General features: G+C 42.4%; 1 protein-coding gene across 3 annotated transcripts in view; it reads left to right on the top strand.

The window, feature by feature from the left end:
* Positions 1 to 3,251: 3,251 nt before the first annotated feature.
* The window catches only part of PEX7 (peroxisomal biogenesis factor 7), a 255,387-nt gene continuing 240,227 nt past the window's right edge, over positions 3,252 to 18,411 (top strand). For all 3 annotated transcript variants that reach the window (XR_003855754.1, XR_003855753.1, XM_029596492.1), the window contains exons 1-2: positions 3,252 to 3,555; positions 9,273 to 9,330. Coding sequence is in view for 1 of the 3 variants with exons in the window: in XM_029596492.1 (XP_029452352.1) it covers positions 3,426 to 3,555; positions 9,273 to 9,330 (188 nt within the window). In the remaining 2 variants the exon portion in view is untranslated. The remainder of the gene's footprint in view (positions 3,556 to 9,272; positions 9,331 to 18,411) is intronic.

The raw sequence follows: 18,411 nt of genomic DNA, 5'->3' as shown, positions 1-18,411 counted from the left end.
TGTAACCTCTATTTCTCTCTTTTATTTTTTTTTACTTTATTTAGACAGGGGAATGAACTTCCCTGTATTGGCTGCCGGGGAATAACAATGTCCCGGTGCTCAAGGCAGTTACTTAGGGGGAGTGACTGGACCACCAGTATCGCCCCAATAGATGGGTCACCAGAAAGGGAGTCTACACTGAGAAATCTCAAGGGGCAAGTCCCTCTAGGCCTCCCCAAGAGCGAGGAGACAGCGCTGTCTCCTTAAATGACAGAGCTGATTCAAAACTTTTCCAAAGTTTTTTTTTTTTTAATTAAAAACAAATAAGAATAATACTTACTTGAGCTTGAAACAGAGAGAAAATAACCCCGCAGGGCAAAGGTAAAGTAATGAAGTAAGGGAACTGTAAGTGAGCTGCCTGCATCTGCTGGAGACAGACAAATACTGAAGGGATGCAGGGTAGGCTCTGTCCTCATATAGGATACCCTTTCAGTTTTGGTCTGTCTCCATCTGCTGGACAGGAGGCTCAATCCAGGGTCTGGACTGATCTGGGTGCGTACAGGGAATGCTTATTAATTACCATAATAGCAGTTTATGAATTTTTCCTCTAGGAACTTATCCAAACATTTTTTAAACCCAGTTACATTAACTGCTGTAACCACATCCTTTGGCAATAAATTCCAGAGCTTAACTATGCGCTGAGTGAAAAAGAATTTTCTCTGATTTGTTTTAAATGAATTACTTGCTAACTTCATGTAGTGCCCCCTGGTCCTTCTATTATCTGACAGAGTAAATAAACGATTTACATTAACTTGTTCAAGTCTGTTCATGATTTTGTAGACTTTTATCATATCCCCCTCAGTCGTCTCTTCTCCAAACTGAACAGCCCTAACTTTTTAGCCTTTCCTCATAGGGCAGCCGTACCATGCCCCTTACCATTTGGGTCACTATTCTCTGCACTTGATCTCAGTGCTCTTTGTCTGCTTTGGGGCACCCAAATATTCACAAAGTTGGACCTCCAGAATGCATACAATTTGACCTGAATCCGAGAAAGTGAAGAGTGGAAGACCACTTTTAACACCCGAGATGGACATTATGAGTACCTAATAATGCCTTTCATGTTGTGTAACATTCCGGCGGTCTTCCAATTTATAAATGAGATCTTCCGAGACTTTTTCTACTCTTATGTGGTGATTTACCTAGATGACATCCTGATCTTCTTGAAGTCGTTGTCTGAGCATTGTAACCATGTGCAACAGGTTCTTCAAATGCTCTGTGAGAACCACCTCTATGCTAAGTTAAAGAAGTGTATTTTTGAATAGGAAGACCTTTCATTTCTGGGGTATAGTGTCTCATGTCAAGGCCTTCTGATGGACCCAGAGAAATTAAAAGCCATCTTAGAGTGGTCCTGGCCTGTAGATCTGCGGTAACTTAGGCAATAGAGGCTTGGGAACAGCCAGAGAAATAAGGAGGCAGATTCTAGCTGTTCCTTGGGTGCACTTTATTTACAGTGAAAAAGTAAACTCAAAGAAACAATGCAGCTCACCTTAGTTTCAGGTAATAAACAGTCCTTACACATAACAGGGCTGAGCATATGGTGGGTCTCTGCCTGCTCCCCGGGAACCCCCCAAACCTTCTAGGTCCTGGTGAAGGGCTCCTCCCTTCACCCAGGATTCCCTGTGGGTCTGGATATTAAGAAGGACCAGGTGAGACAGCTGTGCCCGGTCCCTTAACGTAGTCTGAGGGAATTTTCCTATAAACTCCTTTACAAGGCCTCAGTATTCCACCTTGGCAGCCCTACTCACAGCCCTCACAAGAAAGGGTTCAAATACCAGGAATCAGACATCGGATGCAATTCAGGCCTTTGAACAGTTAAAGTAGGAGTTCACCTTTGACACATGATTACATCATCCACATCTTTTATTCTGGAGGTAGATACCTCTATCCTCGGAGCAAGCAGTGTCCTCCTACAGTATAACTCTAATGGAACTCTCGAGACTTGTTCCTATTTTTCAAGGAAATTCTCTCTGGCAGATAGGAATTATATCATCAGTGATAGTGAACTGCTAGCAGTCAAGCTAGCCTTAGAAGAATGGCGACATTTGCTGGAGGAGGGGGTCAAGCACCAAGTGACCATTTATACAGATCATAAGAACCTTGAACACTTAGCACAAGCTCAGAGGTTAAACCCCAGGCAAGCCTGCTGGTCTTTGTTTTTCAATCGATTCAACTTTGAGCTATGGTATCAGCCAGCAGACAGGAACCATCAAGCTGATCCTCTCTCCCTGTCATTTGATACTGAGGGGACCCGGGAAACCCCACAGAAGATTATTGATCTAGCCAAAATTGTGGTTGTAGGTAGCTGTCCTGAATCCAGACCTCTGCGTAGACCCCATGGTGACTGTCAATGTGCATAACTTTCCCAGTGGCTGTGTGGGAATCCTATTGGTGGTATCCCCAGCTGTACTGAAAAATCCTACCTTTACACATCTTCATCAAGGACACTCAGCTTGTCCTGGTCCCTTGGGTGGAAGTCCAGATGAGATCTCCTGATCTTGTTCTGCCTTCCTTTAGTTTAGTTGTTCTATAGTAGGGGACTTCTCTTAAAGAAAAGTGAGTGGGATTAGGCTCTTACCCCTGTGCTGAAATACCAGTGGGGCAGGAGATCCAAAATCCTCCTCACACTGTTTTTCATATCTTTTCTGCCCTCACAGCATAATCCATAACTGATGCTTACCTACCTAGGGGTTTAGAATAGGCTCACAGGTCCTCTGTAAAGAGACCCTTCTCCCCAAAGGGGTATCAGGCTTACAACCTATCTCTTTGTAAAAAAGGAGAAGGACCCTCAGGTAGGGAGTGCACTGGGAGATTCACTTCTAAAAGAAACTCCCTCGGGTGAGGCTGGGAAAAACACATCTTGCTCTTTGACTTCTTTCTGAATCCCACTGTGGGATAAATACTGGTCAGACATCCAAGCTAATCATGAAATAAAATATACTACTGTTTCGAATAAAGATGGTTAAATATTTCTTACAACCTTCCAGTTACGTTTTCTGAGCCTAACGCTGTTCCCAATCACAAACTTTACTTGTTTTCCATAGCCCATACAGACTGCAACGCCCTGTATCTGTCATAGAAATTTACCAGACCGCAAAGAGCATGCGCAAATTTCGTCACCGCGGAACCGGAAGTAGCAAGTATATTACGACAGACTCTAGCTCGTGGGAACTAAATGACATCGCCATGTTGATGCGCATGCGTAGTGGTCTCCCAGTTGTCCAATAGTCTATAGAGCTGCATATGGAAGGAGGGAGGGAAGGCATATTTAGCGGCGATAACTCGGTGTTGTAGGGGTATAAAAGCGCTTCTAATTTTAAAAAGCATACCAAGTTGGCGGGAAAACCCGTCTGCTTGGTAACCCTGGGCCGGAAGCAGGCGCTGTGGATATGGGCGAGGCTCGCGGGGGCGCGCGGGTGTTTCGGCTTCCCGCGGGACGGCACGGGTACGCCGTGGAGTTCTCGCCCTACTGCCCCGCGTTGTTGGCGTGCGCAGCGTCCCAGAACTACGGCATCGCAGGTGACGGAAGATTGTGTACCGGGGCGGGCGTCTGGGGACAGCAACAGTAGCTGCACTGCAGAGCACGCAACCTTGTGGATAATTCAGTTACAGTAGAGCCACTTGTGCATTTCCAGAGGTGGAAGGGGAAACTAGACAGAGACTGCAGAAATGGAGAATAGGGAAATGTTAAACTTCATGAGTAAGCTAAACACGGACGACACATAAACACACAGCAGATGTCTGCAAATATGAGCCACTGGTCCACTCTGGTTACCCATTTGTGCTTGACTGCATACAGTAGCAGCTCTTGTTCCGTCCTTGATCTTCATTCCCTGCCCTTGACGTTGTCAAAAGAATCTTGATCTGAAATAGCATTCAGTAGCTTTTGATCCTTGATTACATTAGAAACTCTTAGTGCCCTTAATCAGCCTATTTAATAACACACAAACCTGCCCTAGAATAGTCTCTTTTTTTTTCTTAGCATGTGACTACATTTTTGTGCCACATTCACTTCTGAAATGATAAACAAATAGTTTTGCTTCCACTTTTTCTGTATACCCATGATTCCATGTCTACTGGCAAATCCTTTTATGGGTTGATTTCTTTCAAGTTTTTACCTCCCCCCCCCCCCCCTTCCTTGCCACTCTTTCAACCGTAAGGATTCCTCTAAGTGAATTACAAAGTACGGTGCATAATATAAAAAAAACCCCAAAACACTACATAATACAATTCATAGCAAATTAAATACAGTAGGTGCTCTGGCTTTACTCAACTGCAAGAATCCCTCGATGCCTATTATAAATCCAAAACCAATCTCTGGCTGGTCACTGATGACACTATTTGAAAGCCTAATACCTAAAGTTAGATTCCCTGTGTTGAAGACAAGGCAAGGGTGCTTGTCAGCATACTCAAAGGGGCTATTACTGTTATTTTTTGAGTTATTACATGTTCAAGTACCCTATAGACCAAAGAACAAGGAACAATATAATAAACACAAATTACAAATATATCCTGAAACAAAATTAAAATTACATTTAAACTGCTTTAAATGTTACTTTTAATTTTTGTAAGCCATTGTATATGCAGCAGAATTTAGTAGATTTCTACTATCTAATAATTGCTGCTTATTGGCTGGTGGAGATGTTTTATTTTCTAATATTGAATGAACTTGTCAAGCCTCATATCACTTTTTCACTGTTGCCACAAAGATCAGTGTTATTCTCCTTTGTAAAGACTATTGTCGGTATAAAGATGTCTTCATTTTAAGATTTTCAAGCAACTGAATAATATGTATTAACTTGTTGCATATCACTAATTGTAATTAATAGATGCACAAGTTGCTGTTCCATGAATTCTTGAATTCATTTATATTATTTATATACATATATGAAAGGCTTGTGTCACTTGGTTGGTTGTGTCATTTACACTGTCATGTCTGTCTGTGGCCACCAGCTGGTGCTTGGAACAGTGGAAGGTGCAATGTGCAAAGACAGTAAGCTCTGTTTGTAAAGCACTGTTGCAAACATGTGCAGGCAGTTGCACGCCCAGGCTGTTATTGACCAGATAACCAGAGCAACGCCAGTTAATGTTCCCTAATATGCTCTGTGTCTCACTCTCTCACATACAGGAACATACACATAGATGTGCACAGGCATGCATGTAAACTCACACAAGTGCACAGGCACTCGTACGGGCGCAGGTTCACATACACGCACCCAAACAGGCGCGCACATACATATATGTTATTCCCAAAAACACACTCGCGGAATCCACTCACAGAGACATTTTGCATCTGCACAGTTTCTGTCATAAAAGGTTGACCATCCTTTAAGAATCATACCTGTTTCATATTGGTAGGTCTGGTCCACATTTCATATTGAAAACTAGTACACTGGGCTCAAAGGTTTCTAAATCGTTTTAAGAGTGAAACTTTCTGCATAACAATATGAGTGATTCAGATCGCAGTAGTTTTTTCGTGAAAGGCTTATGTTTACAGTGAAAGCATCTGCAAATTTGTTTGCTTTACAGACAGCTCACTTTATTCTGTAATAAGTCGCTCATGTCACAGTCAGCTTGTGGGTGGGTGTAGGGCTTCGATGCCACTGAAGATTCTGAATTCTCAAGTTACCATATTTTTTTAGGATACTTCTGATAGAAGTGAAGGCTTATGTCTGGGGTTCCCTAATAACCTTTTTAATTTGGTGTTTTAGCCACACCATATTTTGACATCATCAGCGATGATATGAGGATTCTGATGGGTGAATTTTTTTTTTTGCATTCATGCATATCCATGTCCCGTAATGTAGGCTCTTTAGTTTTGAGCAGAACATCTTGTTAATCTTGTTAATCCTGTGATTATGTAATGGGAGTACCACAAGACCGATACCCTTGTAAAAGTGTTCTCACTTTACCGCCTTTTGATGTTGACCTTGCTCTGCTTTGCTTTGTGTCAGCATGCGTCAGATCAGTTTTTAAAACCGAAGGGGGTCCCTCCATGCTTCGGGGAAGAGACATTTCAACATAGCTGAGTCTTTGAATTGCCTGTTAAGTAATGACTGGGATGGCATCATTCAGTGCACTGACAGATGCAAAATAGCAAAGTGCAATATGCACCAAGCAAGTGGACATGAAACTTGGAAAAAACAGTTGAAGGAATAGCAAAGCACATCTGCATGCTAGGATAGTGCAAGCCCTATGTTTTAAATTATAATTAATGAAACAGTATAGTGTCGCAAGAAGTTTGGTAAAAGCATACAATAATAAAATATATATATATATATATACATAACTATTAAAATGAGAACTAAAACTGAATATGGTGGTGTGTTTGAATACTAACAAAAATCAAAGAACAGGACATTGTGAAAAACTGCAAAGTGCATTCTTTCTGTAGAGGAGCGGGTTACACCCCATTCCAACAGATTTTACACAATAGTTTTGCGTTAATTTCAGCACAGCCTGTAAAGACTTGCCAAATGCATTTTGCCGGGACATGTATGTGGCATAGAATTGACCACAGGGGAACTGTGAACTCTTGAACGTTGGAAGGAACTCTATGCCTATTTAAGAATTATCTGCAGGGCATATGGCAGATCTGGAGGTCATCTGACCAAGTTTTGCTGACAATATTCAGTTTGTCATTCCAGTAAAAAAAAAAAAAGAAAAATTCAATTGACGCTTAAAGAAATAGCAGGATGTATTGCCATATTACAGAGATGGTTATCAGCAAACAAGCTCACGTGTGGATGGGCAGGCTAGATAGGCCGTGTGGTCTTTTTTTAGCCTGCCATCAGGTTTCTATGTTTCTAAACTATGATTACGTTTCAGTAAGACCGAAATATTCTGTTTGTTCGCTTTTATATCCCACTGCCTTCAGCACATAGTACACAGAGCAGGTTACCTCTCAAGATTTGTAGGACTGGATGCACCTTTTCATGTTCAGCCGGGCAGCCACAAAAACACACTGTCTATCCAATCTGGGGGTAATTTTTGATACCATATTATCCCTCAAGCAGGTAAATACAGTGATTAGAAGTACTTTCTTTAAACTATGGATTTATAGTGGCTAAAACCTTTTTTGAGCTCAGATCACTTTTGAACAGTACTGCAGACTTTGATTATATGCTCATTTCTTCGGGCCCATAACAATACCCTTGCTGTGGCATTTTGCACCACTTAGAGAGTTCGGAGGGTTGAGCTAGGTAAGCTGATACAAACTGCATTACAACAGTTTAAAGTCAAAATCTCCCTCATACTCTATAGGTTACATTAGCTACCTGTCATTTGGAGGGTGAAGTTTAAACTCCTTCCACTGATTTTCAAAGTATTGAATTCAAGAGGCCCTTATAGCATTAGTACATTATTGAAAATCTATATTCCCAGTCAACCACTACACTCACAGGGGAAATATTTGCTTGAAATTCCCTCATTAAGGGCTATTCAGTTGTGTGCTATGAGAGCTAGAACATGCTCCTTAACAGAGCAAAGATGTGGAATGTTTTGCCAGAGGCCTTAAGCGAAGAATTGGATATAAAATACTTCAGGGAAAAAAAAACTTAAAAGGCAGCTTCTTTTTGTCGGAAACAATTGCTACATTACAAGCCTCAATGTTAAGAAATTAATGGTAGACCACATTTAAGGCTGTTTAAGTGTGGACTTTCAGAAATGGTAAGAATAGACAGACTGGCAGTAGGAATTACTGTTGTTGTTTGCTTGTAGTGGATAATTTGTATATGCAATGTTTTTATGTATGTAGACTGTAACTTGCCCAGGATTTTAGATAGATCGAGGAATAATAAATAAACTTCCCGGGCCACTCAAGGTTTATAAGCTGGATTCTGCACTTGCAGGTTTTCACCAGGATTGATCAATATCCAGTATAGATCTTTACAGATAATACACATTGCCCCTTGAAGGCATAATTCTACATATATATGTAATTTTGATAACCCCCCCCCCCCATCTGGAGTACTGTGTTCAGTTCTGGAGACCGCATTTCAAAAGGGATAGAGACAGGATGGAGGCAGTCCAGAGAAGGGCGACCAAAATGGATGGGTGGTCTCCATCAAATGACTTATGAAGAGAGGTTGAAGGACCTAAATATGTATATCTTGGAGAAGAGGAGGTGCAGGGGAGATATGATACAGACCTTCAGATATCTGAAAGGTTTTAATGATGCACAATTGACAAACCTTTTCTGTTGGAAAGAAATCAGTAGAACTAGAGGTCATGGAATGAAACTCCAGGGAGGATGATTCAGAATCAATGACAGGAAATAGTTCTTCACAGAGAGGGTGGTGGATGCCTGGACTGCCTTTCTGAAGGAGGTGGTGAAAACAAAAACAGTAAAAGATTTCAAAGGGGCATGGGATAAACACTGTGGATCCCTTTAAGGCTAAAGGATGGGAATGAAGAAAAGCATACGTGGAGGTAACTTGCTATTGTGGCGGTTACTACTCTTAACCAATAAGCCTTTATGCTGTTGATTGAACTCCATCATTGCCCTCTGCTTCAACGGCAGGGGGGAAAAAGTGAATTAGATTCAGACAGCAACCAACAAGGGCATTAAATTGTACAGTTTGGGAAAACAAGCATGGGGGTAACTTTCTGATGGGGTGGTTACCACCCTTAACCAATAAGCCTTATACTTGTGATGTAACTCCAACATTGCTCTCTGCTTCAGTGGCAAGAGGTAACGGGGAATTGGACTCAGATAGCAACCAACAAGGGCCCTGAATTTGATGGTCTGGGAAACTGATAATTATAAAGGTGACTTGTATGGCACCTTAATTACTACCATAAGCTTGCTGGGCAGACTGGATGGACCATTTGGACCTTTTCTGCCATCATTTCGATGTTTCTATATTTCTATATTTAACTTTTATATTTTTGAACAGCTTTTTTTTTTTTTTTTAATACCCCTGAAGCAGGCATTTGTGTTGGAAACACAGCAACATCTGGACTTCAATTTTAATATTCTTTTACAACCGGTTCTTTGATTTTTGTTAGTGTTCCAACATCACATTAAATCAAATTTCCTATTTTAATATTGTGGTATTTTTTTTTTTTTAACCATGATGACACTTACTGTAGGTCTGTGCCGACCTTTTACCTAACGCTTTCTGCCTTTTCTTGTATATTTTGTGGTAGTTTGCCTCTCTCTCGCTTGATGTGTACATTATATAATTCATTACATGTCAGACTCATATGCTCTGTGTTCTGTTTTGCTGCTTTAGGTAGTGGAGTGCTCGTAGTGCTGGAACAAAGTGAAGCTGGAATTCATCTGCTCAGGAGGTAATGTAGATATCAGTAATGTAGGTAGCACTATATATATATGTAGATACCAGTAATGTAGGTAGCACTATATATATATATGTAGATATCAGTAATGTAGGTAGCACTATATATATATATATATATGTAGATATCAGTAATGAAGGTAGCACTATATATATATGTAGATACCAGTAATGAAGGTAGCACTATATATATATATATGTAGATATCAGTAATGTAGGTAGCACTATATATATATGTAGATACCAGTAATGTAGGTAGCACTATATATATATATATATATGTAGATATCAGTAATGAAGGTAGCACTATATATATATGTAGATATCAGTAATGTAGGTAGCACTATATATATATATGTAGATATCAGTAATGTAGGTAGCACTATATATATATGTAGATATCAGTAATGTAGGTAGCACTATATATATATGTAGATATCAGTAATGTAGGTAGCACTATATATATATGTAGATATCAGTAATGTAGGTAGCACTATATATATATATGTAGATATCAGTAATGAAGGTAGCACTATATATATATGTAGATATCAGTAATGTAGGTAGCACTATATATATATATGTAGATATCAGTAATGAAGGTAGCACTATATATATATGTAGATATCAGTAATGTAGGTAGCACTATATATATATGTAGATATCAGTAATGTAGGTAGCACTATATATATATGTAGATATCAGTAATGTAGGTAGCACTATATATATATATATGTAGATATCAGTAATGAAGGTAGCACTATATATATATGTAGATATCAGTAATGTAGGTAGCACTATATATATATATGTAGATATCAGTAATGAAGGTAGCACTATATATATATGTAGATATCAGTAATGTAGGTAGCACTATATATATATGTAGATATCAGTAATGAAGGTAGCACTATATATATATATGTAGATATCAGTAATGTAGGTAGCACTATATATATATATGTAGATATCAGTAATGAAGGTAGCACTATATATATATGTAGATACCAGTAATGTAGGTAGCACTATATATATATGTAGATATCAGTAATGTAGGTAGCACAATATATATATGTAGATATCAGTAATGTAGGTAGCACTATATATATATGTAGATACCAGTAATGAAGGTAGCACTATATATATATGTAGATATCAGTAATGTAGGTAGCACTATATATATATGTACATATCAGTAATGAAGGTAGCACTATATATATATGTACATATCAGTAATGTAGGTAGCACTATATATATATGTACATATCAGTAATGTAGGTAGCACTATATATATATATTTTTTTCCAGTAATGTAGGTAGCACTATATATATATGGCAACATTTAGAAGAAGGTTGCCATTCAGGTGTTTTATTAGAGTTTTAATAGCACCATTTGCTAAGCTCTTTCACATAAACTGACTACAAAATGAAAGTTTGGGATTTGTCAAACAGCACTATGGGATCACATTAGAAACCTCTGATGCACATTCAGCATCAGTGAATTTCTCTCATTGGAAAAGCAGCGTCCGTGATCCTATTCCACTGACATGGATTGTGAGCCAGTGAAATATATATAGTACAGCAGAACTGAAAGTTGACTTTTTAAATGTGAAAGACAAAACATTTGTTTCTTTCGGAACATTTCATGAGCATATGTGCATTAAATAGCAGTAACATATGACAGTTGGCATCTGAACCTGGAATATGTTTTTACACTTATATTTTTACCTTTGAAATAGCAAAACTCAACTGTTGCTCCGTTATTTGCTGTGTTTGTAAACTACTGGGGAAGGCACAGATAGATAAGAAAGGAGCTTAATGGTTAGAGCAGTGGGCTATGAAAAAGAAAACCAGGGTTCAAATCCCACTGCTGCTGCTTGTAACCTTGAACAAGTCACTTTACCCTCTGTTGCCTCGGGTACAAACTCACAGGGTCATTCTTCAAAATGCATTATGGTGTTAATGCAGGCGATAATATGATTTCTGCATGGCGCAAATGCACATTTTTAGAAGGTGTGGAATTGGGGAGCGGTTTGGGCGGGATTAATTACAACGAGGGGCAATATCGCACCGTGCGATAGCATAACGCATGCTATTGTATGATTTTTAATGCTGGAAATAACTACACCTTTTTTTCTGGCGCTAAGCTGTGCGATATGCCCGAAACGGCCATAACGCAATTTGCATTAAAAAGATTGCTAATCACATTTCAGCTATTTCTGGGAGAGGGAGAGGAGTTGAGTAGAGAGAGCACCTCTGGGGAGACCTTCACAGTACAGTATTCACTTATTTATATGCTTATAGTAGGGCCAGCTAATAGCTCCAGGACATCAGGTTTGGGCCTATGGGACCTGGAATGGACCTGGCCTCCTTTTTCCTGGATGGAATTCTTCCAGGGATTGCAGACATTTCTACAAGACCAGTCTGCTGAAGCAGCAGTTCCTACAAAGGTAGGTTCAGGCGCTCCGAGTGTTCCTCTGCCTGTCTCCATGGTCAAACGCCATAGCGCAGTGCATTCTGACAGAGCTCGAATGCAGGGTGATCAGGATGATACTGATGATGATGGTGAGGAAAGGGATATTTCCCCCAGATTTGGAGTCATATAAAACTCTTCTGCATTTCTTTCGGAGCGACGTGTTGCTGGGCCTGATATCTCAGACCCTGAAGACCCTCGGAGTTGCTGGGCCTGTTTCCTTGGGGACGCAGAAGGAGGATCCTAGTTTGGTCACCCTGCGCAAGGCTTCTTGTTTCTTCCCCCTTTTGGATGCAATCCAGGAGTTGATTGATCTGGAATGGAATGCTCCAGAATTTGTTTTTTAAAGCAGGACACATCTTAGCAGGTTTATACCCCTTTGATCCGCAGGCCAGAGAGCAGTTGCGTTTCCCTAAGCTGGATGCCTTGGTGTGTTCTGTCACGAAACGTCCCACCATCCCGGTAAAGGGAGGTCCGGCTCTGAAGGATGCGCAGGATAAAAGGATTGAGGCTATCCTGAAGCAAGCCTTTGAGGCAATGACAATGAATTTGCAAATTGCTTCTTGTTGGGCTTTGGTAGATCAGGCTGCCATGCGACTTGTCAAGAATCTGTTGGCGTTTGGTCTGATTTAAGGCCTATGGTAGAACTGGGGGCTGCCTTCTTGGCTGATGAGGGCTGTGACTCTGAACACACAGCCGCCAGAGGAGCTGCATCAGTTATTGCGACCAGGTGACAGCTGTGGCTGCGCAACTGGTCCGCAGATGCTATTTCAAAGTCCAGTCTGACTAAACCGCCCTTCAAGGGCTCGCTTTTGTTTGGCAGTGAATTGGAAAAAAATGGCAAGTAAATGTGGGGAGAGTCAAGTTCCGCGTCTGCTGGAGGATACAAAGCCAGTTTTTTTGATTTCTCAGGCGAGTGGCTGCTCTCGAAACTACTGGCGTTTTTGGCCTTATAGGGGAGGTTCTTCCCAGAGATCCTGTCCTTTCTGCAGATCTTTCCTTTCGCCTCCGAGGTCCTCTAAAGCAGCGGTTCTCAACCAGTGTGTCGCTACACTTCCAGGTTTCCCGCTGACCCAGAGCTCCCCCTGCCCCAGCGAAATAGGAATTCATCCTCCGCCTGGGCTTAAAATGCTGATAGCCCAGGCAGAAAGCAGCAGGGAGCGCTGGAGTCAGCGGCACCAGCATGGTCTCTTCTTTCCGCCCCCCCCCCCGTGGACCGGAAGAGGAAGTGGAATGCAGTGGCTGCACGCGCAGGAAGAAGAGACCATGCTAGTGCTAGCAGTGTGTCCCGAAGAAGAAATACGTGGCCTTAAGAATGAGCAGCGTGGCACAGAGCACAAGAAGAGCAATGTCAGCCCCCACGGCCGATGGGAGTCCTTTCTCGAGGCCGTAAGGACTGGAAGTGGAGGAGGTTTCTGCTGCCGCTAGTTAGGTGGGGGGAGAGAGACTGAGCAAGCAAGCATGATTCGCTGTGTGTGTGAGAGAGACAGCATGTATGCAAGTGAGTGACTGAGAGCTTGTATGTGTAAGAGTGTGATTGAAAACCTGTTTGTGTAAAAGAGAGTGTGTGTGTGATTGAGATCATTTGTGTGTGAGAGAGAGAGCATGAATGTAAGTGTATGACTGAGAACCTGTATGTGTAAGTGAGAGAGATCATGGTTAAGAGCATGTGTGTTTGTGTGTGACTGAGAGCCTGTGTAGGTGAGAGAGTATGTGTTTGAGAGCCTGTGTGTAAGTGAGAGAAAGAGAGAGAGCATGTTTGTGTGTGAATGAGAGTCTATGTGTGAGTAAAAGACATAGCATGTATGTATGTAAGTGTGTGATCGAAAGCCTGTGTGTGTATGTGTGAAAAGACAGCATGTGTGTAAATGTTAGGTGAGGATCTGAATGTGTGACTGAGGTGAAGTATTCTGCTAGTTTCTGTGTAGGACTTTATAGCAGCCTGACTTGGTCCATTTTCCTAATAGGAGGAGTATTGGAGTTTTACGGCCTGGTGTAATATTTTCAGTTTTGCCTTGTAAGTTTGAGTGATGGAAATTGGCGCTATTTTGGTATGGGATGTTTATGCAATTTCTGTTCACACAGAGTACATATCTTTCCTTTGTGTCATTCTTAACAATAAAAATAATACTGGGCCTTTATTTTTTATTTCCGCCATGAATTATAATGAGCAGTGTGTCAGATGTGAGCGTGGTCTGTCAGGTATGTCACGATGGGAAAAAGGTTGAGGCCCACTGCTTTAAAGGATACGTGCTCCGGAGGTGGACCCAATTAAGGTTTGCGGGCTCCTCTGGTGATGCGGGAGATAGGTGGTCATCTATCCTGGTTTTATCGCAAGTGGGTCCCGATTATTTCAGATCAATGGGTTCTTGAAGTGGTTCGGAACTGCCGTGCTCTAGAATTTCTTCACATTCCTCTGGATGCTTTCATGGTCTCTCCATGCAACTCCTCTCTGAAGAGGGTAGACGTGGAAACAACATTACAACGGTTGTTGATTCTGAAAGTGCTGTTTCCCCATTCCATTTTGTCGTGCCAAGAAGGAAGGGTCATTTCAGCCCGTACTGGATCTCAAGGGTATCAACCAACATCTGCGAGTCAAGCATTTCAGGATGAAAATGGGGCGCTCTGTCATAATGGCGGTTCAAGCAGGGGACTACCTCACATCTGACTACCCCTGGATCTGACGGAGGCATATCTGCATATGCCCATCTGGCAGGAACCTCAGTGCTTCCTCCAATTTGCCATCCTGGATTGTCATTACCAGTTTCAGGCCTTGTCTTTCGGACTAGCCACTGTGCCCATGACCTTTTCCAAGGTCGTGATGATGGTAGCGGTGGCCCTTCGCAAAGAGGGCATTCTAGTTCACACCTATTTAGACAACTGATAGATTCGAGCCAAGACATTGGAAGATAGTCTTTGCATTTCCCAGAAGATGGTTTCCTTGCTACAGGAACTAGGCTGGGTGGTAAATTTGGCAGAGCAATTTGCAGCCATCTCAGACCCTGGAGTATCTCTGGGTTTGATTCGATACTAGGCAGGGCAGAGTATTTTTGCCGGAGTCTCAGATCCACTCGTTGATGCTGCGAGTCAGATCCCTGCAGAACTCTTCGTCTGACTGTATGGTCTTATCTACAGCTTCTGGGGTTGATAGCTGCCACATTAGAAGTGGTTCCCTGGGCAAGGGCACATATGACCCTCTTGAGCGCGCCTTGTTCATCATTGGAGTTCGTAGTCGCAGAACTATGCTGTGATGCTGCTTCTTCTGTTAGAGGTGAAATCCCAGTTAAATTGATGGCTACACGCGGACCATCTCAGGAAGGGCATTTCCTTGATAATGCCGGATTGGTGTACTCGCAACAGATGCAAGCCTCCGGGGCTGGGGGCTCACTGTCCGTAATTGGTGGTGCAAGGGGAGTGGTAGTGGAACATCAACAGATTGGAGGCACAAGCAGTTCAGTTGGTGTGCCTGCATTTCACTGAGCGGCTAGAGGCTTGGACGGTCTGGCTAATGTCCGACAGTGCGACAACGGTGGCTTACATCAATCATGATGGTGGAGCTAGGAGTCATCAGGTGTCGGAGGAGATAGATGAGCTCATGGTATGGGTGGAGCAGCATCTCCTAACTGTATCCACCTCTCACATTGCTGGAAAGAATAAGATCAGAGCCTATTTCCTCAGCAGGAGAAGCTTGGACCCAGGAGAATGGGAGCTGGCGGACGAGGACTTTTAGCTCCTGGTGAATCACTGGGTGAACTTCAACAACATAAAAATTCCATGCTTCTTCAGTTGCAGGTGGAACTCAAGAGCGATGGGCACAGACGCTCTTGTTCAGGAGTGGCCACATGTATACGTTCCATCTTGGCTTTTGATAGGCAGGCTAGTACAGAAGATAGCAACTAAACCAACATCGTCCTTTTAGTGGCTCCGGATTGGGCTTTAAAGGCTGTGATACACCGATCTCCAGAGACTTCTGGTGGGCAGTCACTTCCAGTTACCATCTCAGACGGATCTGTTATGTCAGGGCACGACATACACGAGGATATGCCCGAGATAGTAACTGGAGGGAACTGCCCACTAGAAGTCTCTGCATGAGGATCCGAGTCTGTTCTGTCTTACAGTTTGGACATTGAGAGGGCTTGGCTGTTGAAGCATGGTTATTTGCCTTCTATAATTTCCACTCTTCTTCAGGCCCCAAAATTTTCTACTTCTCTAGCTTACTTTAGAGTTTGGAGGGTCTTTGAGGCCTGGTGTTCTGAGTGAGGTAGTCAACCGCTCAAGGTGGATATTAGTTTTGATTTTTGAATTTTTACAGGATGGCTTGCTTAAGGGTTTGGCTCTTAATACCTTGATGGTTCAAGTTGTAGCTCTGATTTGTTACAAGGCAAGAATCAATGGAGGGCCCTTGTCTTCTTATCCAGACGTGTCCCGTTTCTTGCGGGGAATTAAATATCTTCATCGTCCGTTGCAGCTTCCAGTGCCTTTGTGGGATCTTACTTGGTCCTCGAGTTCTTGGCAGGTTAGCCTTTTTGACCATTGCGTATTCTTTCCTTGCGGCTGCTTACTTTGAAGACAGTTTTTCTGGTAGCACTCTGTTTGGCTCATTGGGTCTCTGAGCTGCAGGCTCTTTCCTGCTGTGAGCCTTTTCTCCGTATGACTTCGGGTGCGGTTCAGCTTTGGACTGTGCCTTCCTTTTTGCCCAAAGTGGTTTTAGACTTCCATTTGAATCAGTCCATTTCTCTGCCTGCTTTGGACAGGGACAGAGAGGAAGCTGAGTACTGCCTTTTGCATTCCTTGGATGTCAAGTGTCATTTACTGAGCTACTTGGAGGTGACTAAGACTGTTCGGAAGTCTGATTTCCTGTTTGTGCTCCATAGTAGAGGTAAGCAGGTAGTCCCACAATGCGAGCGAGTGCCCCCTGGGTTAAAGAGGTCATTACAGCAGCCAATGTGGCTGCTGAGGTTACCTTACCAAAGCAGATTAGACCGCATTCCACGAGGGCTCAGGGGGTATCATGAGCGGAGCTTTGTTATTGGCTGCTGAAACTTTCAGAGTGGTGACATGGTCATCTTTGCACACCTTCTCCAAGCATTATGGCTTGGATGTTAGGGCTAGGAAGGATGCTGCTTTTGCGTGGGTGGTTTTGACTGAGCCACTGGCAGACTCCCGCCCTTTTTGGGATTAGCATTGTACATCCCACTCGTTGGGATTGACCTATCCGAACGCTAAGGAAGGAGAAATTACTATTTACCTGATAATTTCCTTTCCTTTAGTGAAGGGTAGGTCAATCCCAGACCCAGTCAAAGATCAGGGCTCAGGGATGCTTCTTTTGCAAGAATTCGAGGCTCTCCCACGCCTTGAATCACATCAGAGTCCTCGGCTCCCTGGAGAACTGCTGAAGGGGTCATAAAGCTAGTAATAATCTGTTGCCCCAATAAAAGTAAGGAGTCCAAAGGGAAGACTCGTACCTTTTCCTTATGTTTGGAGGGCATATTGACAAAAGAAATAATAAGCAAAGAAACAAGGTGCAGAGCAGCAGAGCAATGCGGCCTGATCTATGCCGCCATCTTGTCTTCACACTCGCATATCTCTTCCATAAGAGCTTTGTTATACTCTTTGTCCCCCAATAAACTATCATTCAGCCACCAGTAATTTGTGACCTTACTATTAAACTTTGTTGCTATGGTCAGCCAAATTGGGGCATGGTCCGATAAGTAATATCTCCTATATCCACCTCTACTGTTTGCTGTACCAATGTTTTATCAATTAGAAAATAGTTCAGTCTGGAATAGGATGAATGAGACTTTGAGAAAAATGTGTAATGATTAGTGGGATTCTGCAATCTCTACAGGTCCCCAACTTGTCATCAGATTTTTTAGGGAAACCTTGCATTTACCTGTGCCCATGGCTCCACCACCCATATTGTCTAAATATGGATATCAGGTAAGATTGAAGTCACTTCCTAATACAAGGTGGCCCTTCCACTCACTAAGCCAGCTGTGTCGATAGTTGATCCAGAAAATGGCCTTGCTCACTATTTGGGGCATATATGCTTACCAGCATGAAGAGATTATCATCCATCAGTTCTTTTGCCATTATAAACCTGCCCTGAGTCTCTTAGTACCGCCTTTACATCTACCACCAACTGCTTAGAGAACAGAATGCCCACCCCGCAATATACAGTAGATAATCTTTCCCTCAGCTGAGGGAAAGATTTTGCCCATAACAATGTTTTTTTACGTTTATTTAAGTGGGTTTGTTGACAAAAGATTATTTACCCTTAAATTCACAGCTTCCAGAAATAATAGCCATCTTTTTGACTGGGGAATTCAAGCCCTTGGTATTAAAGGATATAATTTTTAAGCACACCCATCTCATCTCTAAAATAACTACATTGCTAGACAGCTTGAACCTATTTCCCCTTTTGCTCTCTAGAAGGTTCCAACTTGTCAGAAATTTCCCCCTTATTGAAGTCTACCTCACCCTTCCCATCCCTTTCCACATTGCATCCACTTTCTCTCCCTGTGAACCCACACCTCCACGAGGAATGAAGCCATCATACCAGATAGCCACCCACGCATCCCCACCACCCATCCGGTGATATAC

This window comes from Rhinatrema bivittatum, chromosome 3 (assembly GCF_901001135.1).
Source record: "Rhinatrema bivittatum chromosome 3, aRhiBiv1.1, whole genome shotgun sequence".
Taxonomy (NCBI): Eukaryota; Metazoa; Chordata; class Amphibia; order Gymnophiona; family Rhinatrematidae; genus Rhinatrema; species Rhinatrema bivittatum.
This window is presented reverse-complemented; position numbering and strand designations above follow the sequence as displayed.